Source organism: Thalassophryne amazonica, chromosome 12 (genome assembly GCF_902500255.1).
Source record: "Thalassophryne amazonica chromosome 12, fThaAma1.1, whole genome shotgun sequence".
Classification (NCBI taxonomy): domain Eukaryota; kingdom Metazoa; phylum Chordata; class Actinopteri; order Batrachoidiformes; family Batrachoididae; genus Thalassophryne; species Thalassophryne amazonica.
This window is the reverse complement of record NC_047114.1, coordinates 93,911,702-93,932,493: the sequence shown is the minus strand read 5'-3', so window position 1 is coordinate 93,932,493 and position 20,792 is coordinate 93,911,702. Positions and strand designations below refer to the sequence as shown.

Here is a 20,792-nt window from a genome sequence, read left to right as displayed (position 1 = left end):
AGCAACAACAACCCAGCATCAGTGTATTTACCGTGTCTCTCTTTGGGACATGATGGTGATGTAGATGCTCAGTGCTGTCCCTCACCTCGGTGATCCAGGCCATGGAAGAGGCCACATGAGTAAAAACTGGGGGCCTCTGAGGGGTGTTAGAGCTACGACCGTCCACAAAACTAGTCACTCCTTAGATGTACCATCTGCTTTCTGTCCATACAGTTCAGAGGACCTCCAGAGTCATCCTGTGGATGGTGGTAGACAAAGGAGCACTGGATAAGTCAGATTGTTCCATGCAAAGTGGACCTGTGATTATAATCTTCATCTTCTAAAAAAAAAAAAAATGTGTAAAATTCCTATAATTGGTGATTGGGTGTGCTTTTTCAAATATCACTGTTTCTCACGTGACATGCAGACTTTCTCTTTACTCCTCCACACACCATTGTCTTTACTGAGCTGCTCCATCAGTTACTATGACTGCAGACACTGATGCACCACTGGAAACAGTGCCTGCTGGAATTTGGATGCTCGAGACCCACCAGCTGAAGAGAAAACCAGACAATCAAAGCTTGACATTAAAATTCCTGATGAAACTCTGCAACTGTGAATGACTGTGAGTTACAGGACAGATGACCCCATTTTGATGTCACTCCATAGCTTTTCTAATGGACAATGTTCCTGGGATTGGGTTGGCCACTCCATAACATTAATCTTGTTGGTCTGGAACCAAGATGCTGCTCACTTGTTAGTGTGTTTGGGGTCTTTGTCTTGTTGAAATACCCATTTCAGAGGAATTTTCTTGTTGGCATAAGGAAACATGACCTCTTCAAGTATTTTGATGCATTCAAACTGATCCATGATCTCTGGTATGTGATAAATGGACCCAACACCATCGTATGAGAAACATCTCCATATGATGATGCCTCCATGCTTCACTGTCTTCACAGTGGACTGTGGCTTGATGTCTGTGGCTTTTTTACACTTACACCGCCAGTTTGGAGGCATGTATTTGTATATTTAAAGGGAACGGTGTTACGTAGTTTCCTCCACTTCCATTGTTCTCCTCCCCCTCGATTAGCTCCTCATTTCCTCACCCTAACTGTTGGTGGCGGTGATGCACCGTGTCGGTTTGCAAACCGCCAAAATTCTCAATAGAAGAAGAAAGCTTTTTTTTTTTTTTTTTTTTTTTTTTTTTTTTTTTTTTTTTTTTTTACTCTATTGCGCAGCCGCACAAGAAGGAGCAAACATGGCGCTACCCGGCACATCACTCGTGCGTCTGAAGCTGATGAGCCGTTTTCTAAAATGTTTTACCACGGGAGGCAAACCTGTGTTGGGCTGGAATTGCGACATACGATGTTACAAGATGAAAGCTCGGTGTTTCCAGGAACACGCGCCATCAGCTCAACGCGGTGAGAGAAGAAACGCTGCGTGACGTCAAGGACGCTAACCTGACGCTTCCTCTCTTAAATTCTGTTGTGCCTGCTCATTCCCCCCCCCTGTTTAGGCAGTGTGACACTCTCCAAAGAGTTCCCTGATCCCAAGACCTTCCTGAATAACACCATCTCTCGTTCCCTGGGAGTCAGTGACATGTCCCGGTTCGTCCAGTACAGCTGCAGCGAGCACAGAGGAGTCAAGGTCAGTTCATAACCCTTCATTATCACACAGGTTCTCTTTATTTCAGTCTCATATTTCGACGTATTTGATTATGAGGCTACGTACTTGTACATGTATTTGCTATTGACACCGTATATGCTGATGACAGTGTAACTCGGTGACACAGCCGTTTGAATCTTTACAGTTCACTTTTGATGTGGCGCAGAACCGTCTGGACAAATTATGCAGAAAAATCAAAATTAATGTTTTTCTCTAAATCACCTGGTTGCTTGGAGAACATACCATCAAAGTTTGGGCACCCCTGATGATTTCCATGATTTTCCTTTATAAATCATTGGTTGTTTGGATCAGCAGTTTCAGTTAAATGTATCATATAGCAAACAAACACAGTGATATTTGAGAAGTGAAATGCAGTTTATAGGATTTACACAAAGTGTGCAGTAATTCTTTAAACAAAATTAGGCAGGTGCATAAATTTGGGCAACCCAACAGAAAAGAATACATCAATATTTAGTAGATCCTCCTTTTGCAGAAATAACAGCCTCTAAACGCTTCCTATAGCTTCCAGTGAGAGTCTGGATTCTGGTTGAAGGTATCTTGGACCATCCTTTACAAAACATCTCGGGTTTGTTGGTTTCCGAGCATGGACAGCCCGCTTAAAATCACACCACAGATTTTCAACAATATTCACGTCTGCGGACTGAGATGGCCATTCCAGAATGTTGTACTGTTCCTCTGCATGAATGCCTTAGTAGATTTTGAGTGTTTAGGGTCATTGTCTTGTTGAAAAATCCAGCCCCGGCGCAACTTCAACTTTATCATTGATTCTTGAACATTGTTCTCAAGAATCTGCTGATATTGACTGGAATCCATGTGACCCTCAACTTTAACAAGATTCCCAGTACCTGCACTGGCCACAACAGCCCCACAGCATGATGGAACCACCTCCATATTTGCTGTAGGTAGCAAGATTTTCTTGGAATGCTGTTTTCTTTTTCAGCCGTGCATACCGCCCCTTATGTCCAAATAACTCAGTTTTAGTTTCATCAGTCCACAGCATCTTATTCCAAAATGAAGCTGGTTGTCCAAATGTGCTTTAGCGACTCTGTTTGTGGCGTGTACACAGAAAAGGCTTCCTCTGTATTACAGCATCTCTTTGTGCAAAGTACGCTATATAGTTGAATGAGCTTCAGCTTATGAGATTTTTCTTGGCCTGCCACTTCGGGCCTTAACTAGTACTGTGCCTGCAGTCTTCCATTTCCTCACAGTGAAAACTGACAGCTGAAATCTCTGAGGTAGCTTTTTGTGTCCTTCCCCTAAACCGTGATGTTGAACAATCTTTGTTTTCAGGTTATTTGAGAGTTGTTTAGAGGCTCCCATGTTGCCACGCATTAGAAGAGATGCAAAGAGGGGAAACATTTGCAAATGGCCCCCTTAAATACCCTTTATCATGATTGGATTCACCTGTGTAAGGAGGTTAAGGGTCAATGAGCTTACCAAACCAATTTTGTGTTACAATAATTAGTACTAAATGTATTAAATCAATAAAATGACAAGGGTGCCCAAATTTATCCACCTGCCTAATTTTGTTTAAATAATGATTGCACACTTTCTGTAAATAATAGAAACTTAATTTCACTTCTGAAATATCAGTGTGTTTGTCTGCTATATGATAAATTTAACTGAAATTTCTGATTCAGACAACCAATGATTTATAAAGGAAAATCATGAAAATTATCAGGGGTGCCCAAACTTTTGCATACAACTGTATTTAGGATCGACTATTGACACTGAGCTCAAATTCAAATTTAATCATTTCTATAGCGCCAACTCATGATGAGATCGCCTCAAGGTGCCTTACACAACAGAACACAAAAAACAGGGAAAAAATTGAATAAAAGGTTAAAAACACAATGAAAAGACAAAACATAAAAGAGCATAAGAATAAAAACGCATAATAACAGAATAAAACTAATGATAAAACAAGGAAAACAAATAGGTTTTCAATCTCCATTTAAAAGTCTCCACATTATCCAACTGCAGTGTATGAGTTCTCTTTTAAAGTTTATTTTAAACACTTGATCTCCAAATTAAGGGTGAAGCTAGGCTTCTTTTACAGAAACAAGTCATGCTTCATGCTGCTACCTTCCTGCCCTTATTGGACTATGGCTATGTCGTGTATCGGTGTGCCTCATCCAGTTGTCTACAATTCCTTGACCCCACTATATCATTGCTCCCTGAGATTCATCACTGGTTGTAGCCGCCTCACCCATCACTGTGAGTTGTTTGCCAAAGTGGGCGTGCCCTCTTTGTCTGTCAGGCGTTATACACACTGGATGATTCTGGTTTACAAAACTCTTATTGGTCTAGTTCCGACCTATTTTGTCCACCTTACTTAAGAGATCTGAAAGCCGTTACGCTCTGTGCTCGAATGACATGTTATGTTTTCATGTACCTCGTGTCAGCACTGAAGCGGGAAAGAATGCCTTTAGTTTTTCAGCTCCCTCTGTTTGGAACATTCTCCATTTCAAACTGAAACTGCCCAGACTGACCTCCAGGAACCCCTTCCGATCTATTTTACAAGATCGCGAATGGGATTCTTTTGCACAATGCCCGTGTTTCTAAATCTAAAACCTGCTTGAGAGTTCACACCATGTGTAATATTATTATGACAAAGCTGATTGTATTTTATTAATCGCCAACATTCTCGTGTTGATGTTAACCTGTCCATTATGACGTGTGCTGCTGCCTTTCTTGGCCAGGTCATCCTTGTCAAAGAGGTTTTGATCTCAATGGAATTCTACCTGGTTAAATAAAGGTTATCATTATTATTGATGCGTAGATTCCTAAACTACTTTATGGGAGCAGCAACATTTCCTTAACCACGAACCATAACCCTAATCATACCCATAACCCTAACCATAATCCTAACCGTAATCCAATTAATCAATTTCATAATTGATTAATCGACTACTTCTTGCAGGTTTTGTGCCTTGTGGCAGACTATCTTAAATTTTGAGAAACTAGTTCAATACGCCATAAAAATGATTGGCAAGAGAGAATATCCCTCTTTAAAAACTATTTTCGAAACCTCAGTCCTGGCGCAAGCTAAAACATTCTTAAGGAGCCTTCCCACATGCTTTTCAGCGATTATGAGCTCTTGCCATCAGGGAAACGTATCAGCTGTCAGGTATAAGAGTAACGATTTAAAAATTCTTTTGTTCCTTTGTCTATTACTCTTTTGAATAAATCTGGATAGTACCTACAGACACATTACTGGATGTTGAGGGGTCTCACTGAAGACTATGTAATTTTAACTGACTGTTTCCTGTGTTCCCGTAATTGTATATTATGTTGTATGATTGTATGTGTTTTTGCTATTCTAACCACAGCATTGCAAGCCCAAGACAGATTTTCCTTGGGACAATAAAGTTAACCTTGAACCTTGAAATTTCATGTCTCGATGAAATCATTTTCTATTCCATCATGAAGCCTTGTACTTGATGGTGTTACAGACTAGCTGAGCTATGCACAGTTTCTCCTTCAGAGTTATCATGGGTGTCTTGGGGGCTTCCTTCACGAGCCACCTTCTTACAGGACCATTCTGTTTGTATTCGTGATTGATGTAAATGAAGTCCAAAATGCATTCAGTGAGTTTGAAAATGTTCATGGTTCATCCCCTGACTTGTCCAAAAGAAATCTGGCTGTAAAAGTAATGGCTTGCATTTAAAAAAAAAATCGTCTTTGCATTTCCTTTGTCGAATTACTTATGGCCTCAGAAAATGACTGTGATTTCGGCAATTCCTTAAAAAGTTCTCCCTGAATTAAAGATAAGTCAACACTACAAGCACATCTTGAATGTTTGATTGAAATTAATTGTGATCATATAAATAAATTAAACTCTTAAAAACAAGTGCACACAGGAAACAAATAAAGAGCCCATAAGGGCAATGACACAACTGTAAGTTGATTTTTGACTGTCAGCACTCCTTATTTCACCTTTTTTCACAGCTTATTAACTTTCCAAAGGAAGTCAACAGTGAAGACTTGCCACACATTGAGTAGTATTTATCACCATCTAGCGGGCAGTGTAAGCATTTCAGAGCTTCTGTGACTTTCCTACTTGAAACCCAAAATTCAGTTAAAAAAAAAGTCTATTTATTTGTTTGTTTATTTATTTATTGGCAGGCAGATGTTTGACCTCCCAGTACTAATGTATAAACGTTTTGATTTTAAGAGTTTATGGTTTAGGTTTTAGGACGTGAAAGGTTTTGCCACACAGATGGACAGACAGAAGGGCAGCAGTTTCTTTTTACAGTTACATGGGAATAAATAAATAAATATATATTTATTTATTTTCAGAGAATAAAAATCATAAAGCAAAAGAAATCATTGGACACTCATTCCCATCTGTTCTCCATAAATGATTCATTAATAGTCATCCAGCTTCCATAATCTCATTCCGACCCCACAGTGGAGGTGTACTCATACAAATGTTCCAAACTTGTCACTGTCCAACAGTTTTTATCTACCTGACTGACAATAAGTCCTTTAGTTGACAACTTTATGTTGGTGTTGCACAACTTATTATTTGAAAAACCTGCTTCAGCTTGAAGACGAGGTGAGCTGTGGATCTGTTCTTACATTGTGAAATTGTAAAATGCCAGCTGTGATATTTTTTGAGTTTGCCTTGCCCTTGCGTCTTGTTGCCTGCTTGTTGTCCATGACTTTGTTTTTGCAGAAAGCTACCGTCAACCGTGCTATGGCCCTGCAAGTTGAAATGGAGGGTTATGCTTCCAACAGGGTGGATGCAGAACGCGTTGCCTGCACTGCTGCAGGTGTCAAGCTCAAAAGTAAATTGCAGCGGTTTCAGCCGCATAAAAAGTCACGATACATTTCCTTCTCATCCTATCAGTGTGCCCTGACTTGTTCCTTGTCTTTCACTTTCCAATTTGTGTTTGTTTGTGCTTAGGAACTGGGTGTGATTGGTCCCAGACATCAGCTCCCAAGAAGAGGAACTGAGACGAGGCAGAGAAGGAAAACGGTCACCTTCTTACGATGTTCAGCATGACGCCTGCACGGACACATTGGCCAAGGCCTCAGCAGAAGAGCAAAGTCGATCACTGACTGATTTAGAGGACGTCGCCAAGATATCTGAAGCACTGCGTTTGTTCCCAGAGCCCGAAGTCTCTCCTGGCGAGGGTGTTCAGTTGCCACGTCATGCAGTGGGATAAGGGTTAGTAGTTACCATTTACAAAGTGAGAGGCAAATTGCTGCTTTCTTGTTTGGGAGTGTGCAGTACACTGGTGTCGTAGTGCAACATAGTAATCAGAAATATTATCCCAGTGGCCATGCTGATGCCTTAAAATGTCTTGTTTTGTCCCACAGCCCAAAAATATTTAGTTTACTGCCAGATAGGTGTAAATCAGCTAGTAAAATAAACCAGAAAAAAAAAAAATCACATTTTAGAAGATGAAATCAAAGAATTTGAATTATTTTTCTCAAATGACTGAAAACAGTCAATTATCAAAAAAGTTGTTGAACAGTTTAATAGTTGATTAATGATCAGTTAATCATTGCAGCTCAAACTGAACCCATAATTTACATAAACATCACAAATGAAAGAATAGATCATAAGTGGGGAAAAAGCAAAATGTTCTTGACATTTATCAGCTAAACAGTGAAATTAATCCACAAGTGATGGAAGTCATTTGTTCTACTCTTCATCTGTATTTGTTGTTCTGCTGTTACAGGAGTTCATCCACTTCAGGACAGAGGGAAGAAAACACAAAAAGTGTGAACTGACGCTTAAGTGGCCGGAGAACATGACGTTCACGGCCACAGCACGCAATCGAGTGGCTGCCGAGAAGACGGCTGCAGCTCTCGCCTGTGTGAAACTGAAAGTAAGGACCTGTTTTGGAAAATATCGCTCGTGTGTGTTTTCGTCTTTTTTTTGTGACTTGTGTCACCTGACTTAGGAACTTGGACTGCTGAGTAAAGACAACGTTCCGCTGACTCACGCCCAGTACCACCATGAGAAGGTGAGAGAGGCAGGAGCGAGGGAGAGACGCCCCTTCCTGCTAGAAGTCCCCGAATACATGGAGGATCGGGTCAGGGATTATCTTGCCGAGGTCAGCTCTCACATCTTGTAATGGGATGGACGGAGTGGAGCGTCTTTATTATGTGTGCCACTTAAATTCAAATCTCATCTTTGAATTACAGTATCCAGCGGCAACAGACCTACAGAAGTACTGGAAGGAGGAAGAGGCGAGAGAACAGCAGATGATACACCAGGAAGAGGAGGATGAAGATGATGACTTGGTGACAGACGCCATTACGGGTCAGCCATACAGACCTTTGTTGAAAGAAAAGGCCAAGGAGCTCAGCCTGCACCTGCAGGACAAATGGGAGAGGGCAAATCCTAAACTGGGCGTGGAGCTGCCAGTTGACGCCCATCGCCAACATGTTGTTTCTACTGTTCAGACATCCAGGGTGGTCGTGATCGCAGGCGAAACAGGGTGCGGTAAAACGACTCGAATCCCTCGTTTCCTGCTGGAAGAATGCGTGAAAAGTGGCGAGGGCGCAGAGTGCAACATTCTGGTCACTCAGCCTCGTCGTATCAGCGCGGTGTCAGTGGCCCATCGTGTTGCTGAGGAGATGGGTCCAGCGTTAAAACACTCTGTCGGATATCAGGTGGGTTCGTGTTTATTATCTTGATACCAGTCTTTAATGCAGTTCAATGCACCGAACTGAAAACATGTATGTGGAATTGTTTTATGAACCCGGTGTACACTGAGGAAGTTTAAAATAAAAATATCAGAGCAGTCATAGTGTCAGAGTGTAGTATAGTGTGCTCCGCTGCAGTCTTGAGTGCCTGCCACTATTACATTGCATGTTTCTTTCCATCTATCGTCATGTCTGTTTACAAGGCTTTGCCAGTTCAAATTGGATTTTTTTCCTATCTGATTTGGGTTTTCTCTCAGATTGACTGTCCACATGAAAATACAGCAAGTCACCAGATCTGACCTGTGTATTCATGTGGCAATCCTCATCCATTTCAGTTGCTATATAGTAAAGACATAGCACCTGCAGGGCATCTGAGCAGCGCAAGAGTGAGCATGGGCCAGCATATTTGGGAGGGAATAAGAGGAAAAAACCGGGGCAACAACTTCTGCTCTGTTGTGCTCCACTTTCACATTATTCATCTGATGCATGATTGACCCAAAATCCATCTGTGTATTATCAATCAATCAATTTTTTTATATAGCGCCAAATCACAACAAACAGTTGCCCCAAGGCGCTTTATATTGTAAGGCAAGGCCATACAATAAGGCTGTTAAGGCTGAAACACATTAGACAGGTGTGATGCAGAAGGCAGCTGTTGTAGCGCAGCTCAATCTGTCCATTTTTGTCTTTGATAATGACTTTTAATTCCATACTGTCTGTTCTGTGACAGATTTGCTTTTTGGGGGGAAGGGGGGCAATTTTACAGGTTAGTTTGGGCTGTTGTGTATGTGTACCTCCCTAGGGGTTACTGGATATGGCTTTTTCAGGGGTGATATCAATTATTAGTCATGTTGGAGGCCGAAAGCTGATATTTGCCTGCAGTAAGAAAGTGTTAAAATATAGAATAACAAACTCAAAACTGTTTTACAGTATATGTTTAATTCATAGAGCCTTTCAACACGACCTTCACACAAAAAATGCAAGGAGCTATGAGTAACATTAATATGCGCCCCCCCCCCCCCCAGCACACACACACAGTCGGCTTGTTTAGCTGAACAACTGTCACCACACAGTACGTCCCGTTAACACACCTCATGTTGAATGAATGTGTTTTCTTTTTTGGAGTGAGTGATTTTTCTTAGAGCAGGAATCCATAATGGACGATGCGGTCTGCAGTGCGATAATCTGCCAAACTTTACATGGCATCAGAACTTACAAAGTTAACAGAATGCACCTGGGATCCAATCCAAGCATTTAGACGGAAATGAACTTTCAGAAATCTGATTTGAATCATATGTCAAACCACCTGCAAACGAGGCTTGAAACAGATATGGGGGCGGGGGGAGATTTCATGTGGGTTTTTTTTATTTATTTTTTTTGACTGTTCAGACATGCAACATGGGATCAGGTTCAAATCATTAATCATTTTTTTTTACTGTCAGTCTGCACAAACCCTAAATGTCTCTGCACATGAAGACAGCTTCACTTTTTTCTTTTCTGCACTGTATGCACACGCGTGTCAATCTGCTACTGATCCAATTCCTTGTAGGTTTAAATTACGAAAGAGAACATCTTGAAGCAGGATCTTGTATCTGCACAGGTGAGGCTCGAAAGCCGTCCCCCAGATCACAGCGGAGGAGCCATGCTCTTCCTCACAGTGGGGGTCCTGCTGAGGAAGCTGCAGGGGAACCCGTACCTGCAGGGCATCAGTCACGTGGTGGTGGACGAGGTCCATGAGCGAGACATAAACACAGACCTCCTTCTGGCCCTGCTGCGTACCAGCTTAGTTGAGAACTCTGACCTGCGTGTGGTACTAATGAGTGCCACTGGAGACAACCAGAGGTTAGCCCAGTACTTTGGAGGATGTCCTATTGTAAAGGTTCCTGGATTTATGCACCCGGTGCAGGATAGATATCTGGAGGATGTACTGAGAGAGATGGGATGCTCAGCCCCAGTTCAGCAGAGGACACTGGCTGATGAACAGGTGAGACTCGAGTAATAACAAAGCTTTATTATTATTATTATTATTATTATTAGCCTTTTCATTAATTAGCCTGCAGTGAAAATTTCTTCCTCCCGGGTCCTCTTTACTTGCCTCTGCAGCAGTGCCTGCACTCAAGCCTTTAGCAGCTTCCAGCAAAGTAAAGAGGGCTTGGGTATCTGTATCTATGATGGTTGTGGAGAAAAATCCATCTTCCCGCTTGGTGTCTAAGGCTAGGAGTTGCCTGAAATGTGCACTGTTCTCCAAAAAACCTGTGTAAAAGATCTGTATACTGAGATAAATGGATCCTGGCAAACAATGAGTAGGATCTGATAGGTTTGATCAGGAGTGACACCAGAGATGACTAGAGAAGGAAATGGTTAATAATCATCTTTATTTTGCACATAGTTTAACGAGAAAGATGACATTGCACCAGATCTGGACTTGGTGGCCGACGTTATTGAGCATATTGACGCACACGGGGAGCCAGGTAACTCTTGGGTTCTCTTCTGTATGTGATGTATGTCGGTGCCTGTGACGATGGTTTCAGTCATTGTTGCCTTCGTGTTCCAGGTGCAGTGCTGTGTTTCCTGCCTGGGTGGCAGGATATCAAAGCGATTCAGGAAAAACTGGAGGGGAAGCCACATTTCTCATCACACTCACACATGATCCTGCCACGTAAGAGAGCAAAGAGCAGATTTCTTTTGTAAAGAGGAAAACTGCCTTGGTACAAAAATAATTCATTTATTATTCTCCCCCCCCCCCCCCCCCCCCTTAGTGCACTCCAGTATGTCAGTTTCAGACCAACAAAAAGTCTTCCAGCGCCCACAAGTGGGCCAAAGGAAGATTGTTCTCGCCACCAACATTGCAGAGACGTCCATCACTATTGACGACATTGTTCACGTGGTCGATGTTGGAACTCACAAACAGCAAAATTATGATCCAAGGACCAAGGTTGGCTTCACAGTTTAGAGTCGATTCTTGAGTAACTATCTCAGATCGCCAGCAAAGGGAGCTCGTGATGTTACCTGATAGCAAAAATCAGTAATGATCCACAGGTTTTCATTTCACTCGCAGGTCTCTTGTCTGGACACGGTGTGGGTATCTCGATCCAACGTCACTCAAAGAAAAGGGAGAGCAGGGCGATGTCAGCCGGGATGGTCCTATCACCTGTTCTCAAGAGTCCAACTGGAATCCATGACTCCCTTCCCCATTCCTGAGATTCTGCGCACCCCCCTGGAGAGTTTAGTAATGCAGGCCAAAATCCACAGTCCAAACAGCAAGGTACTGAGTTATGGTGAGGAAGGTGAGGAGTTGAAGTATCTAAGGGGCTTGTTAATTATGTGGGCAAGGGAGAGCGTGAGATCCACAGGTTGGTTGGTCCTGCATCTGAGCTATTGCAGATGCAGGACCAGACCGCTGTGGTGAAGAAAGAGCTGAGCTGGAAAGTTAGGTTCTTGAATTGCGCTCGTATCCTCACCTATCTCTTCATTGGCTTCCTGTTAATTCTAGAATAGAATTTAAAATTCTTCTTCTTACTTATAAGGTTTTGAATAATCAGGTCCCATCTTATCTTAGGGACCTCATAGTACCATATCACCCCAATAGAGCGCTTCGCTCTCAGACTGCAGGCTTACTTGTAGTTCCTAGGGTTTGTAAGAGTAGAATGGGAGGCAGAGCCTTCAGCTTTCAGGCTCCTCTCCTCTGGAACCAGCTCCCAATTCGGATCAGGGAGACAGACACCCTCTCTACTTTTAAGATTAGGCTTAAAACTTTCCTTTTTGCTAAAGCTTATAGTTAGGGCTGGATCAGGTGACCCTGAACCATCCCTTAGTTATGCTGCTATAGACTTAGACTGCTGGGGGTTCCCATGATGCACTGAGTGTTTCTTCTCTTTTTGCTCTGTATGCACCACTCTGCATTTAATCATTAGTGATTGATCTCTGCTCCCCTCCACAGCATGTCTTTTTCCTGGTTCTCTCCCTCAGCCCCAACCAGTCCCAGCGAAGACTGCCCCTCCCTGAGCCTGGTTCTGCTGGAGGTTTCTTCCTGTTAAAAGGGAGTTTTCCTTCCCACTGTAGCCAAGTGCTTGCTCACAGGGGGTTGTTTTGACCGTTGGGTTTTCCGTAATTATTGTATGGCCTTGCCTTACAATATAAGGTGCCTTGGGGCAACTGTTTGTTGTGATTTGGCGCTATATAAATAAAATTGATTGATATGGTCACAACATTTTGAGTAGTCACTGAAAGAGCAATATCACGGATACAAGTGGGGGAAATTAGATTCCTTTGTTGGGTATCTGGTGTTACATTCAGGGACGGGGTGAGAAGCTTGAATATCCAGGAGGGACTCTGAGCAGAGCTGCAGCTTCTTTATACTGAAAGGAGCTCACTGAGTTTTTCAGGAATCTAGTGAGGATTTAAATTTTTTTTTTTTCATTTTATTTTCATTTACATAGCACCAAATCACAACAAAGTTGCCTCAAGATGCTTCACACAAGTAAGGTCTAACCTTACCAACCCCCAGAGCAAGAACACAGGTGACGGTGGTAAGAAAAAGCTCCCTCTAATGATTTGAGGAAGAAATCTCAAGCAGACCAGACTCAAAGGGGCGACCCTCTGCCTGGGCCTTGCTACCGACACAATTTACAAAATGAATATGCAGGAAATTTTGCTGGTGCACAGACAGGGTGTTACAGAAAGAAGCACCACACCCATCTCTGGATGGAGCCACACCTCAAACAGAGAGGGAAAAAAAAACTCGGGGCATCGGAAAGACAACAAATACAGTATAATTGAGGATGCCCCCTGGTAGTCTCCCTAGGGAGGTCTTCTGTTCATGTCCAACTGGGGGGAGGCCCCAGAGTAGACTCAGACCAGACGGGAGTAATTATATCTCCTAGCTGTCTTGGGAAGGCCTCCTGGGAACCCCCCAGAAAGAGTTGGAGGACTTGGCTGCTTGGTCTGCAGCCAACTGTGACCTGTACCAGATACGCGGCAGAAAATGAATGAATAGGTAAAAAAAAAAAGGTTAGTTTATTTTCTCATGACCCTCTGGTTTTAATTTTCTGACTTTTGTGTGTGTTTGGAGGCTGTAGATTTCTTATCCCAAGTGTTGGACAGTCCAGAGCAACAAGCTGTGAGAGATGCTGTCCGAAATCTACAGACATCGGTGAGTGGCGGGGCAGCGTGCGCCACAGACACATAGGCACATGAGTTTGTGTGCAATTTAACCTTCATTCTTTTTTTCTTTTCTTTTTTTTTCTTTGCAGGTGTTCTGGATAAAACCGAAACCCTGACTCCTTTAGGAGAACGTGTTGCCTGCATGTCATGTGACCCACGGCTGGGAAAAGTGATGGTTCTGGCAGTGATGTTCCGATGTGTTTGCCCCTGATGTCTGTAGCTGGTTGTCGACCAGAGACCCGTTCCACAACAGTCTGCAGGAACAGAGCACTTGTTAATCAGGTGTTGTGAGGTTTTGTTCATTTATTTCTGTTTTGTTTGTTTTTTTTGTATTAATTTGTATAGATTTGACGAACGTGTCTCCGTCCTGGTCTTTATAGACAAACTGACCATCCGGGATCTGCCTAATCTTGCCATGCCGAGCTTTAATTTGTTTTTTGAACCTGCCTGAGACTTTACATGGATGAGATGACTGCTCCGGTCTGTCGTCGTGTTCTTCTGTGGGATTGTAACATCAGTGGCTCGCAGCCGCCGCGACGCTCCGCCACAGGAAAAACACCTCCGTTGGAAGCCTTGAGGACACGTTGGAACATCTCCAGCTGATAAACAATTTCTCATATACTCACTCCACTGAAAGCCATCAAAAGCCAACTGGATTTTACAAATGGTTATCAACACGGAGTGTTTTTCCTGTGCCGCCGCGCCGCATCGGCTGCGTCCCGACGCGCGGACCCGTCTGCACGTCTTTCATTTAAAAAAATCTCCTTTTAACAGTGGAATATCGGATAAATGCTGAAACCGACTTCTTCTGAAATTCTGTTCTATCACGACGTCCTGGATCAATAGAGCTGAAATGTGGAGGTTTTAAGCTTGAACAGGCTGATGACGCCGCTGAGTGCGCAGCGCGACGTCTCGCACCGTGAAAAGTCCTTAAAGCGACAGTATCACTCAAATCTCTCATCAGCTGTTAAAATTTTCACTGAAGACCAGCTTAATTTTTCGAACCATGTCCACTTCGATGTGTCTCACAGGTTTAGAAAAAATTTTGATCAAACAAAGCGCCAGTCTCTCAGCAACTTCTCAGACAAAGGAATCCGACGAGGGGCTGACGACTCCTCCCACAAGGAGTGCTCACAGGCGAATGACGTCACCGACAGGCGTGGAAAAACTCACGCATGCGCAACGAGGGTTCAAGCATGTCTGACGTAAACATATGAATGAAATCCATATAGTTTTTGAAAAAAATAAAAAGGACCTATACTTTACGGACAGACCTCGTAAATGTGCTTTTGTAAAATGTCTTTTTTTATTTCTAAAAAAAAAAAAGCCATTTGCAAAAAGCCAAGTTATTTTGACAACCATCTAATATAATCAGGGTCAAAATAAATAGAACACTGCCATCTACTGGCGTCCAGACGCTTATACTGCCATGAACACTACTGGCCAGTAGAGACCGTGAAAACTTGCCAAAACAAAATTCCAGATAATCCGTGTCTGCTACGTTTAAGATGCGTGGTATTTAATAAACGCAAACTAAATTTCAGGCATCTTATATATTACTCTGGAACAAAGATGACAGACAGCGTTTGACATAAGCAGGAATCTAAATAGCAAATAGGAATCAACTGCAATGATTCCAATTGAAAATAATGGAGAAGCAACCTGGGCTGCTTCTGGCATTTTTACATAAAACACTAACATCTATAAATATATATTCGAGAGTTTTAGGCACAATATACAAAGAGTTTAATGCTGTTGGCCGTGTGGAGCCTGATAAGAGCGTCTCAAATGCATTTCTTCTGTCGTGAATGTACTGAGATTACCCATAATGCATCTGGAGACAGCATGTCCACACTAAAACCTTCAAAATTAGTGGAATACTTTAAAGCTAAAACATATATCTGATATTTTCACTTTGTAAAACTTCAGCCATGACATTAATTTAAATAAGTTGTCAGAAATTTGGTTAAAATTTTAACCATAAGTTAAAACTGTATGCCTCTGGATGACTTGGGTGATATTGCCAGCATATCAGTATGGTGTCAAAAGAAATTAGCTTTTTTTTTTTTTTTTTTTTCTCCTTTGCCTGCAGAGTATAGAGCGGTTTCTTCTGGAACCAGCTCTCCTCTGTTTACAGAGGATAAAACTGTACATCTACTACAAAACATTTAACAGGTAGATACTCAACTGATTTTAAACTTAATAAATGTTTGTAACTATAAAGCTTTATTCACCACACCTCCAAAAATATGTTGGCGGTTTAAAAATTATTGGACTAAATCGTATCGGAAGATAATTGGTCCGATGATGGTTTTCAAAGTTATCTGAAAAAAATTCGATAATGAAAACTTTAGCTTCAATAATTAGCGGTTAGCGGTACTGTGCCCACCACTGCTAATGCATATCTGTTCCCAAAAGCTCAGAAGAGTTGTCACTGGCCACAGCAATTAGCTAGTCTAATTTGTCCTTACTTTAATCAGTTGGTAGGCTTGGTTGTCATCCAGACATGAACTTGACCAAAGCTTCTTTTTAGATTTTAGTGATTTTTAGAGTTCCATATTTGGATTCTGCTTGGTCAAAAAGTATATTTTGATGCCAGACAAGTTTGCATATGTTGCTGTGACACCCAATCCAGCATCCGTTTCCAAGAACCTAAAGATCCAGGATCACACTAGAACGTCAGGAACTGAATTTCACTAACACAGTAATCCATGTACGAAGAACAGGACCCTGTTTTTGTTTTTTTGTTTTTTTTGGAGGGTGACTACAAACTAAAGCATGTCATCATCTTCATTCTGTTCGCCTAGGCAAAACGGGAACTGAGTGATTCCAGTTTCAGTGACTATTTGGTGTTCAGTCGGGCCATGTTGGGCTGGAGACAACTTCAACGGGAAGGCAGTAGAGATGATCGAGAAGACTACCTTCAACAATTGTCCCTGTCTCGGAACAGCCTTCGGTTCATCAGTGGTAGTCGAAGCACATTTAAACCACGTGTCCGACCCCTGTGGGGTCTTCTCTGGTTGAGCTTGGTCCACAAACCGGTTCTTGTCGCTGTTTGTTTGTGTTACAGGTCTCATCTCTCAGTTCAGTGAGAACCTGTACGAAGCAGAGCTGGTTTCTCACTCCACTAAGTGCCAGAATTCCTTTTCTCTCTGCAATGAGCACAGTAATGAGGATGAACTGCTCCAGGCCGTGCTGCTGGCTGGACTCTATCCCAACCTCATTCAGGTACATGGAGACAGTTTCCACCTCTGACAGAAATATTTAGCATTTTTAAACCCGATTTTCCGTTGGTTTGTTGAATGGTTTTGATGTGACAGTGTTGCTCATCTCTTCTAAATATCCTCCTTTGATCATCTGTAAAATTCTCCAAAAACCTGTTTGTGCTTCTCCGGGTCCTGAGCTGTCATTTAAAGTTCATCCTGTGGAGGGTGAATACATCGGACCACATCACGGATGATTTATTCATCCTCCACCACCACAGACGAAAAACGTAAACAACTTGCCAGAAAGAATTACATTAAGTTCATCAGGTTTCTCAGCTATTTCTAGTCTGAGTTTGCTGTAGGTAAAGTTTGTCCTGATTTGGGACCATCTCCATCTAGAATAGCCACCAGATGGCACTGCAGACCCTCCTGAAAGGTTCTGACACTGTCACGCATGGCAATGGTGGAAAACATCAAACCCTGCATCCAAATACTTGGTATGTACTAGCCAACATTGGTGCATACTACCAAACCATTACTAGTGCGTACAAGAAGTGAGCGCGCTAGCAGTAGGGACTCAATTCAGACGTACTACAACACCACCATTTTCTTGTCCTATGACAACAAGAAAGCCCCTATGATGACACTTACCATTTTTGACTATGTACGCTGTCTTTGAATTTTCATGGGAAGTTGTTTGTTTGAGACTCCAGCTGCCTTATGGGCTAGCGTAGTGTAGACCATTTGAACACCATTCGTCCTGGTACTGTTGGACTATTACTTGTATTAAATGCCTACTGAGTATTCAGATACCTTAAGGATTGTGACGCACTTCTTTTTGCAGACTGTCTAGTATCCTAGTGTGAGTCTTGGGATGTAGCTCTTGTTAATGTTAATTTTCTTTTCACACACGAGGTCTAACCTTATTAACCCCCAGAGCAAGAACACAGGCGACAATGGTAAGAAAAAACTCCCTCCGATAATTTGAGGAAGAAACCTCAAGCAGACCAGACTCAAAGGGGTGACCCCCTGCTTGGCCCATGCTACCTACACCATTTACAGAAAAATTCACAGAACAAAAATGGATGGGGAAATGAGAACTTAGTGCGGGTTTTCTCTTTCCAGGTGAAAAAGGGCGTAATAACTAAGGGAGGGCGTTTTCGCCCCAATGACATGGCCTATCGCACACAGAGTGGGCCGGTGGTGATACACCGCTCCTCGGTGAACAGGTATGAGCCCACGCTAACAGTTAACTACCGCACACGTTATCTGGTGTGTGAATGTCTTCCTTTGTGTTGTAGAGGAAGAGAACAGCTCCCCAGTCGTTGGATGACCTTCTTTAGCGCAGTCAAGTCCAACGGCCGTGTTTTCATCAGAGACTCTTCTGTTGTCCATCCACTTGCTCTGCTGCTGCTCACAGACTGTAACGTCATGGAGAGAGGTTGGACACTCACTGGTCTTCGTGACTGCATCGTTTTGAATCTGCTTGTGACACCATTTGTTTGTTTATTTCTGTGGCTCTGGGTGCTTGTGGACAACAGCCAAAATTACATTATTTTGATGTTCTCTAGAGCAGTGATTCCCAATCCTAGTCCTCGGTACCCAAATTACTGCACATTGTCAATTTGTCCCTGTTCTAGGTGCAATTAATGTCACAAATCTGGGAATCGAAATTAACAGTAGGCGTCTTGTAGGCGTTAAACAGTACCCAAGTATTCCATTGTTCAGCCGGCTGTTTATTTGCTGAACGCACGTGACTGAGCTGATCTGGTCTGAGTCAGTCATGAACAAATGCAAAATGTGCAGTATTTGGGGTCCCAAGGAACAGGATTGGGAAACCTCTGCTTGAAAGGGTAATGCAGCGGACTTGAGACCAGAGGATCGTCTGTTCAGTTCCCTTTTGCAAGGTCCTTAATCCCCAAGTTGCTCCTGGTGTGAAGTTGAGTGCTGTCCATGGCAGCACAGTGACATCATTGTGTGTGTTGGGGGGTGGGCACAGTGAGCATCTACATCGGATTAAAAAGACTATAGAAATGCAGTGATTGTTGCCAAATAAGATCTATCTTATAAAGGATGAATAATAAATAAAGCAGTGGCTTCTAGTGGTCACCAGAACTCTGCGGTGAGCAACAAGGGTTCATAGGCAACATGACAGTGGTTTCTGTCTTTAGTTTATGTTGCATGTTAAGATGTCAGCATGGTCCAAAATACAAGGATTAAAGTTCTCCATCGCTACAATGGTTTTCTGTCAATTTGGGCTGCCAAAAGGCAGGGTTCATACTGACGCCGTCCCGACGCAAGATATAAAATTTACCACATTAAAAACATTCAAAAATCATTTTTTAGAATGTCTGTTTTGTTTTGGCTTTTTCTCCTGGCAGCGGGTCTTTGTCCTGTCTGCGAGGTGGGGGGGTGGGGTGTTTGAGTGTGTCACAGTGCAGCAGAGTGAGCAAAGAGCAGAATTTTACAAACAAATTTTAAAACTTTTCTTTCGAAGTCTGCTCTGAGTGTCTCTGAGAGTGTGTCCTTGCTGTGGTTAAACTAAAAACACAGCTGCATACCCCCCCACACACAAAACCACCTAAAATCTCTTTCTGATGATGGTATGATGTAAAATATGCCCATAAAACCTTATTACTTCTCAATCAGGTTGCGCTTTCCACATAAATACACAAATTCTTGATTGTTGCTGCTGAGAGACTGCAAGCCAGGGGTGCATCCAGATGGAAAGAGGGTGTTGTGAGGGGGACATGCTCTGCATAACGCTTCTTAACGGTGCACTTGTGAAGACATTTTTCATACTACTACTTATAATTGCAATAATAATTTTAACAACTAAAATATTTAAATCAGTGTTACACTGGGCCTACGTTTTACTGTAGTTCTGGACTAAGTTTAATTGATGAGCCACATAAAAATAAATTTGTGAAGCAGTATTTTTTTCTTTTCTTTGATGTAATGTCTAGTCTCAGCATTACTGGGTCTGTTTGGGTTCTAGTTTTAAAATCATGTCAGTTAGGTTGAGTGAAGCCAAAAACATGAAAATGATGATGGCTCTTGTGGTTTGTATTCTCCTCAAACAAACATGGAGACTGTGATATCAGTTTTGATTAAAGGCAAAGAAAAGGTGAAAATATGCAAAAGAAAATACAAATACACACATTAAGCAGTACAACTAAACTGTACACCACCAGTAACTTGGAGATTGTTGAGGCCTTTTCCCAAAAAGACCTTAGTGATCTTTCTGGTCTGATGGGAAGTCAAGCTGTGGATCTTCTGGTTACAAACCTTTGCAGAATCCATTAATTCTCTGCATGCCTTGTTAATTACAGACAACAAATTCCGAGACTGACATGAGGTGGATCTTTTTTGACCAGAATTCTCACACTCGTGTGTGTGTGTGTGCGTGCGTGCGCACGCATGCTTGTTTTTTGTTTTTTAAAGTCTGACTATCTGGCTCTGTCTGAGGTCAAACCTGTGAAGATCTGTATTGGTCACGTCCTCTCTTTCTTGTTTGTTTGTTTGTTTTTTTAATACAACAGTAACTGGAGACCGAGTACATGTGTCGTTTCCTGGGTGCTCATTGGTCCGCTGTGAGATGTCGGCTCAGACCTGGGAGCTGCTGTGGGACCTGCGCACGTCCATCCAGACCATGCTGTACCGCAACCTCCGCGACCCCGACAAGATCATCAGCAACTCTTCTCAAGATGGCAAGATCATCTCCTTACTGGTAGAGCTGCTGAAGAACACGAACGCAAATCCACATGAGACGGACGACAGCAGCGACGACAGCGAGGTGGACTAAGAGGAAGGAGATCCTGTCTGCTGCTTGGAACGCAAGAACCGAGGAGGACCGACGTTATTATGACTGGGAGCTCTCAGAGCAGGAATCCACACGATGGTCTGCGACTGTCAATATTCTGTGTACAAGGAAAACGAGTACTCGGATCATAGTTTCTGCTTTTGAGAAGCAGAGGTTTTATTCTGAGTAGAAATTCAGAGTCACTCAGCAAATGACTGAATGCAGTAAAATAGTCTTTATTGTAATAAAGAAATGTGTGGAAATTTTCTTGTCGGCTGTAGAATAACATC

At 42.5% G+C, this 20,792-nt stretch overlaps 1 protein-coding gene across 1 annotated transcript; it reads left to right on the top strand.

The window, feature by feature from the left end:
• The first annotated feature begins 1,229 nt into the window (after positions 1-1,229).
• dhx30 (DEAH (Asp-Glu-Ala-His) box helicase 30) lies at positions 1,230-20,779 on the top strand. The gene is given in 24 exon segments (XM_034182843.1): positions 1,230-1,400; positions 1,496-1,626; positions 6,347-6,455; positions 6,576-6,625; positions 6,627-6,786; positions 6,789-6,841; positions 7,359-7,508; positions 7,584-7,736; positions 7,828-8,298; positions 9,932-10,315; positions 10,721-10,802; positions 10,886-10,990; positions 11,091-11,266; positions 11,390-11,596; positions 13,403-13,487; positions 13,584-13,691; positions 13,694-13,720; positions 13,723-13,754; positions 13,756-13,776; positions 16,302-16,461; positions 16,565-16,722; positions 17,826-17,929; positions 18,002-18,141; positions 20,243-20,779. Coding segments are annotated over 24 exon segments (3,492 nt in total). The 5' UTR covers positions 1,230-1,237; the 3' UTR covers positions 20,506-20,779.
• The last annotated feature ends 13 nt before the right edge of the window (positions 20,780-20,792 follow it).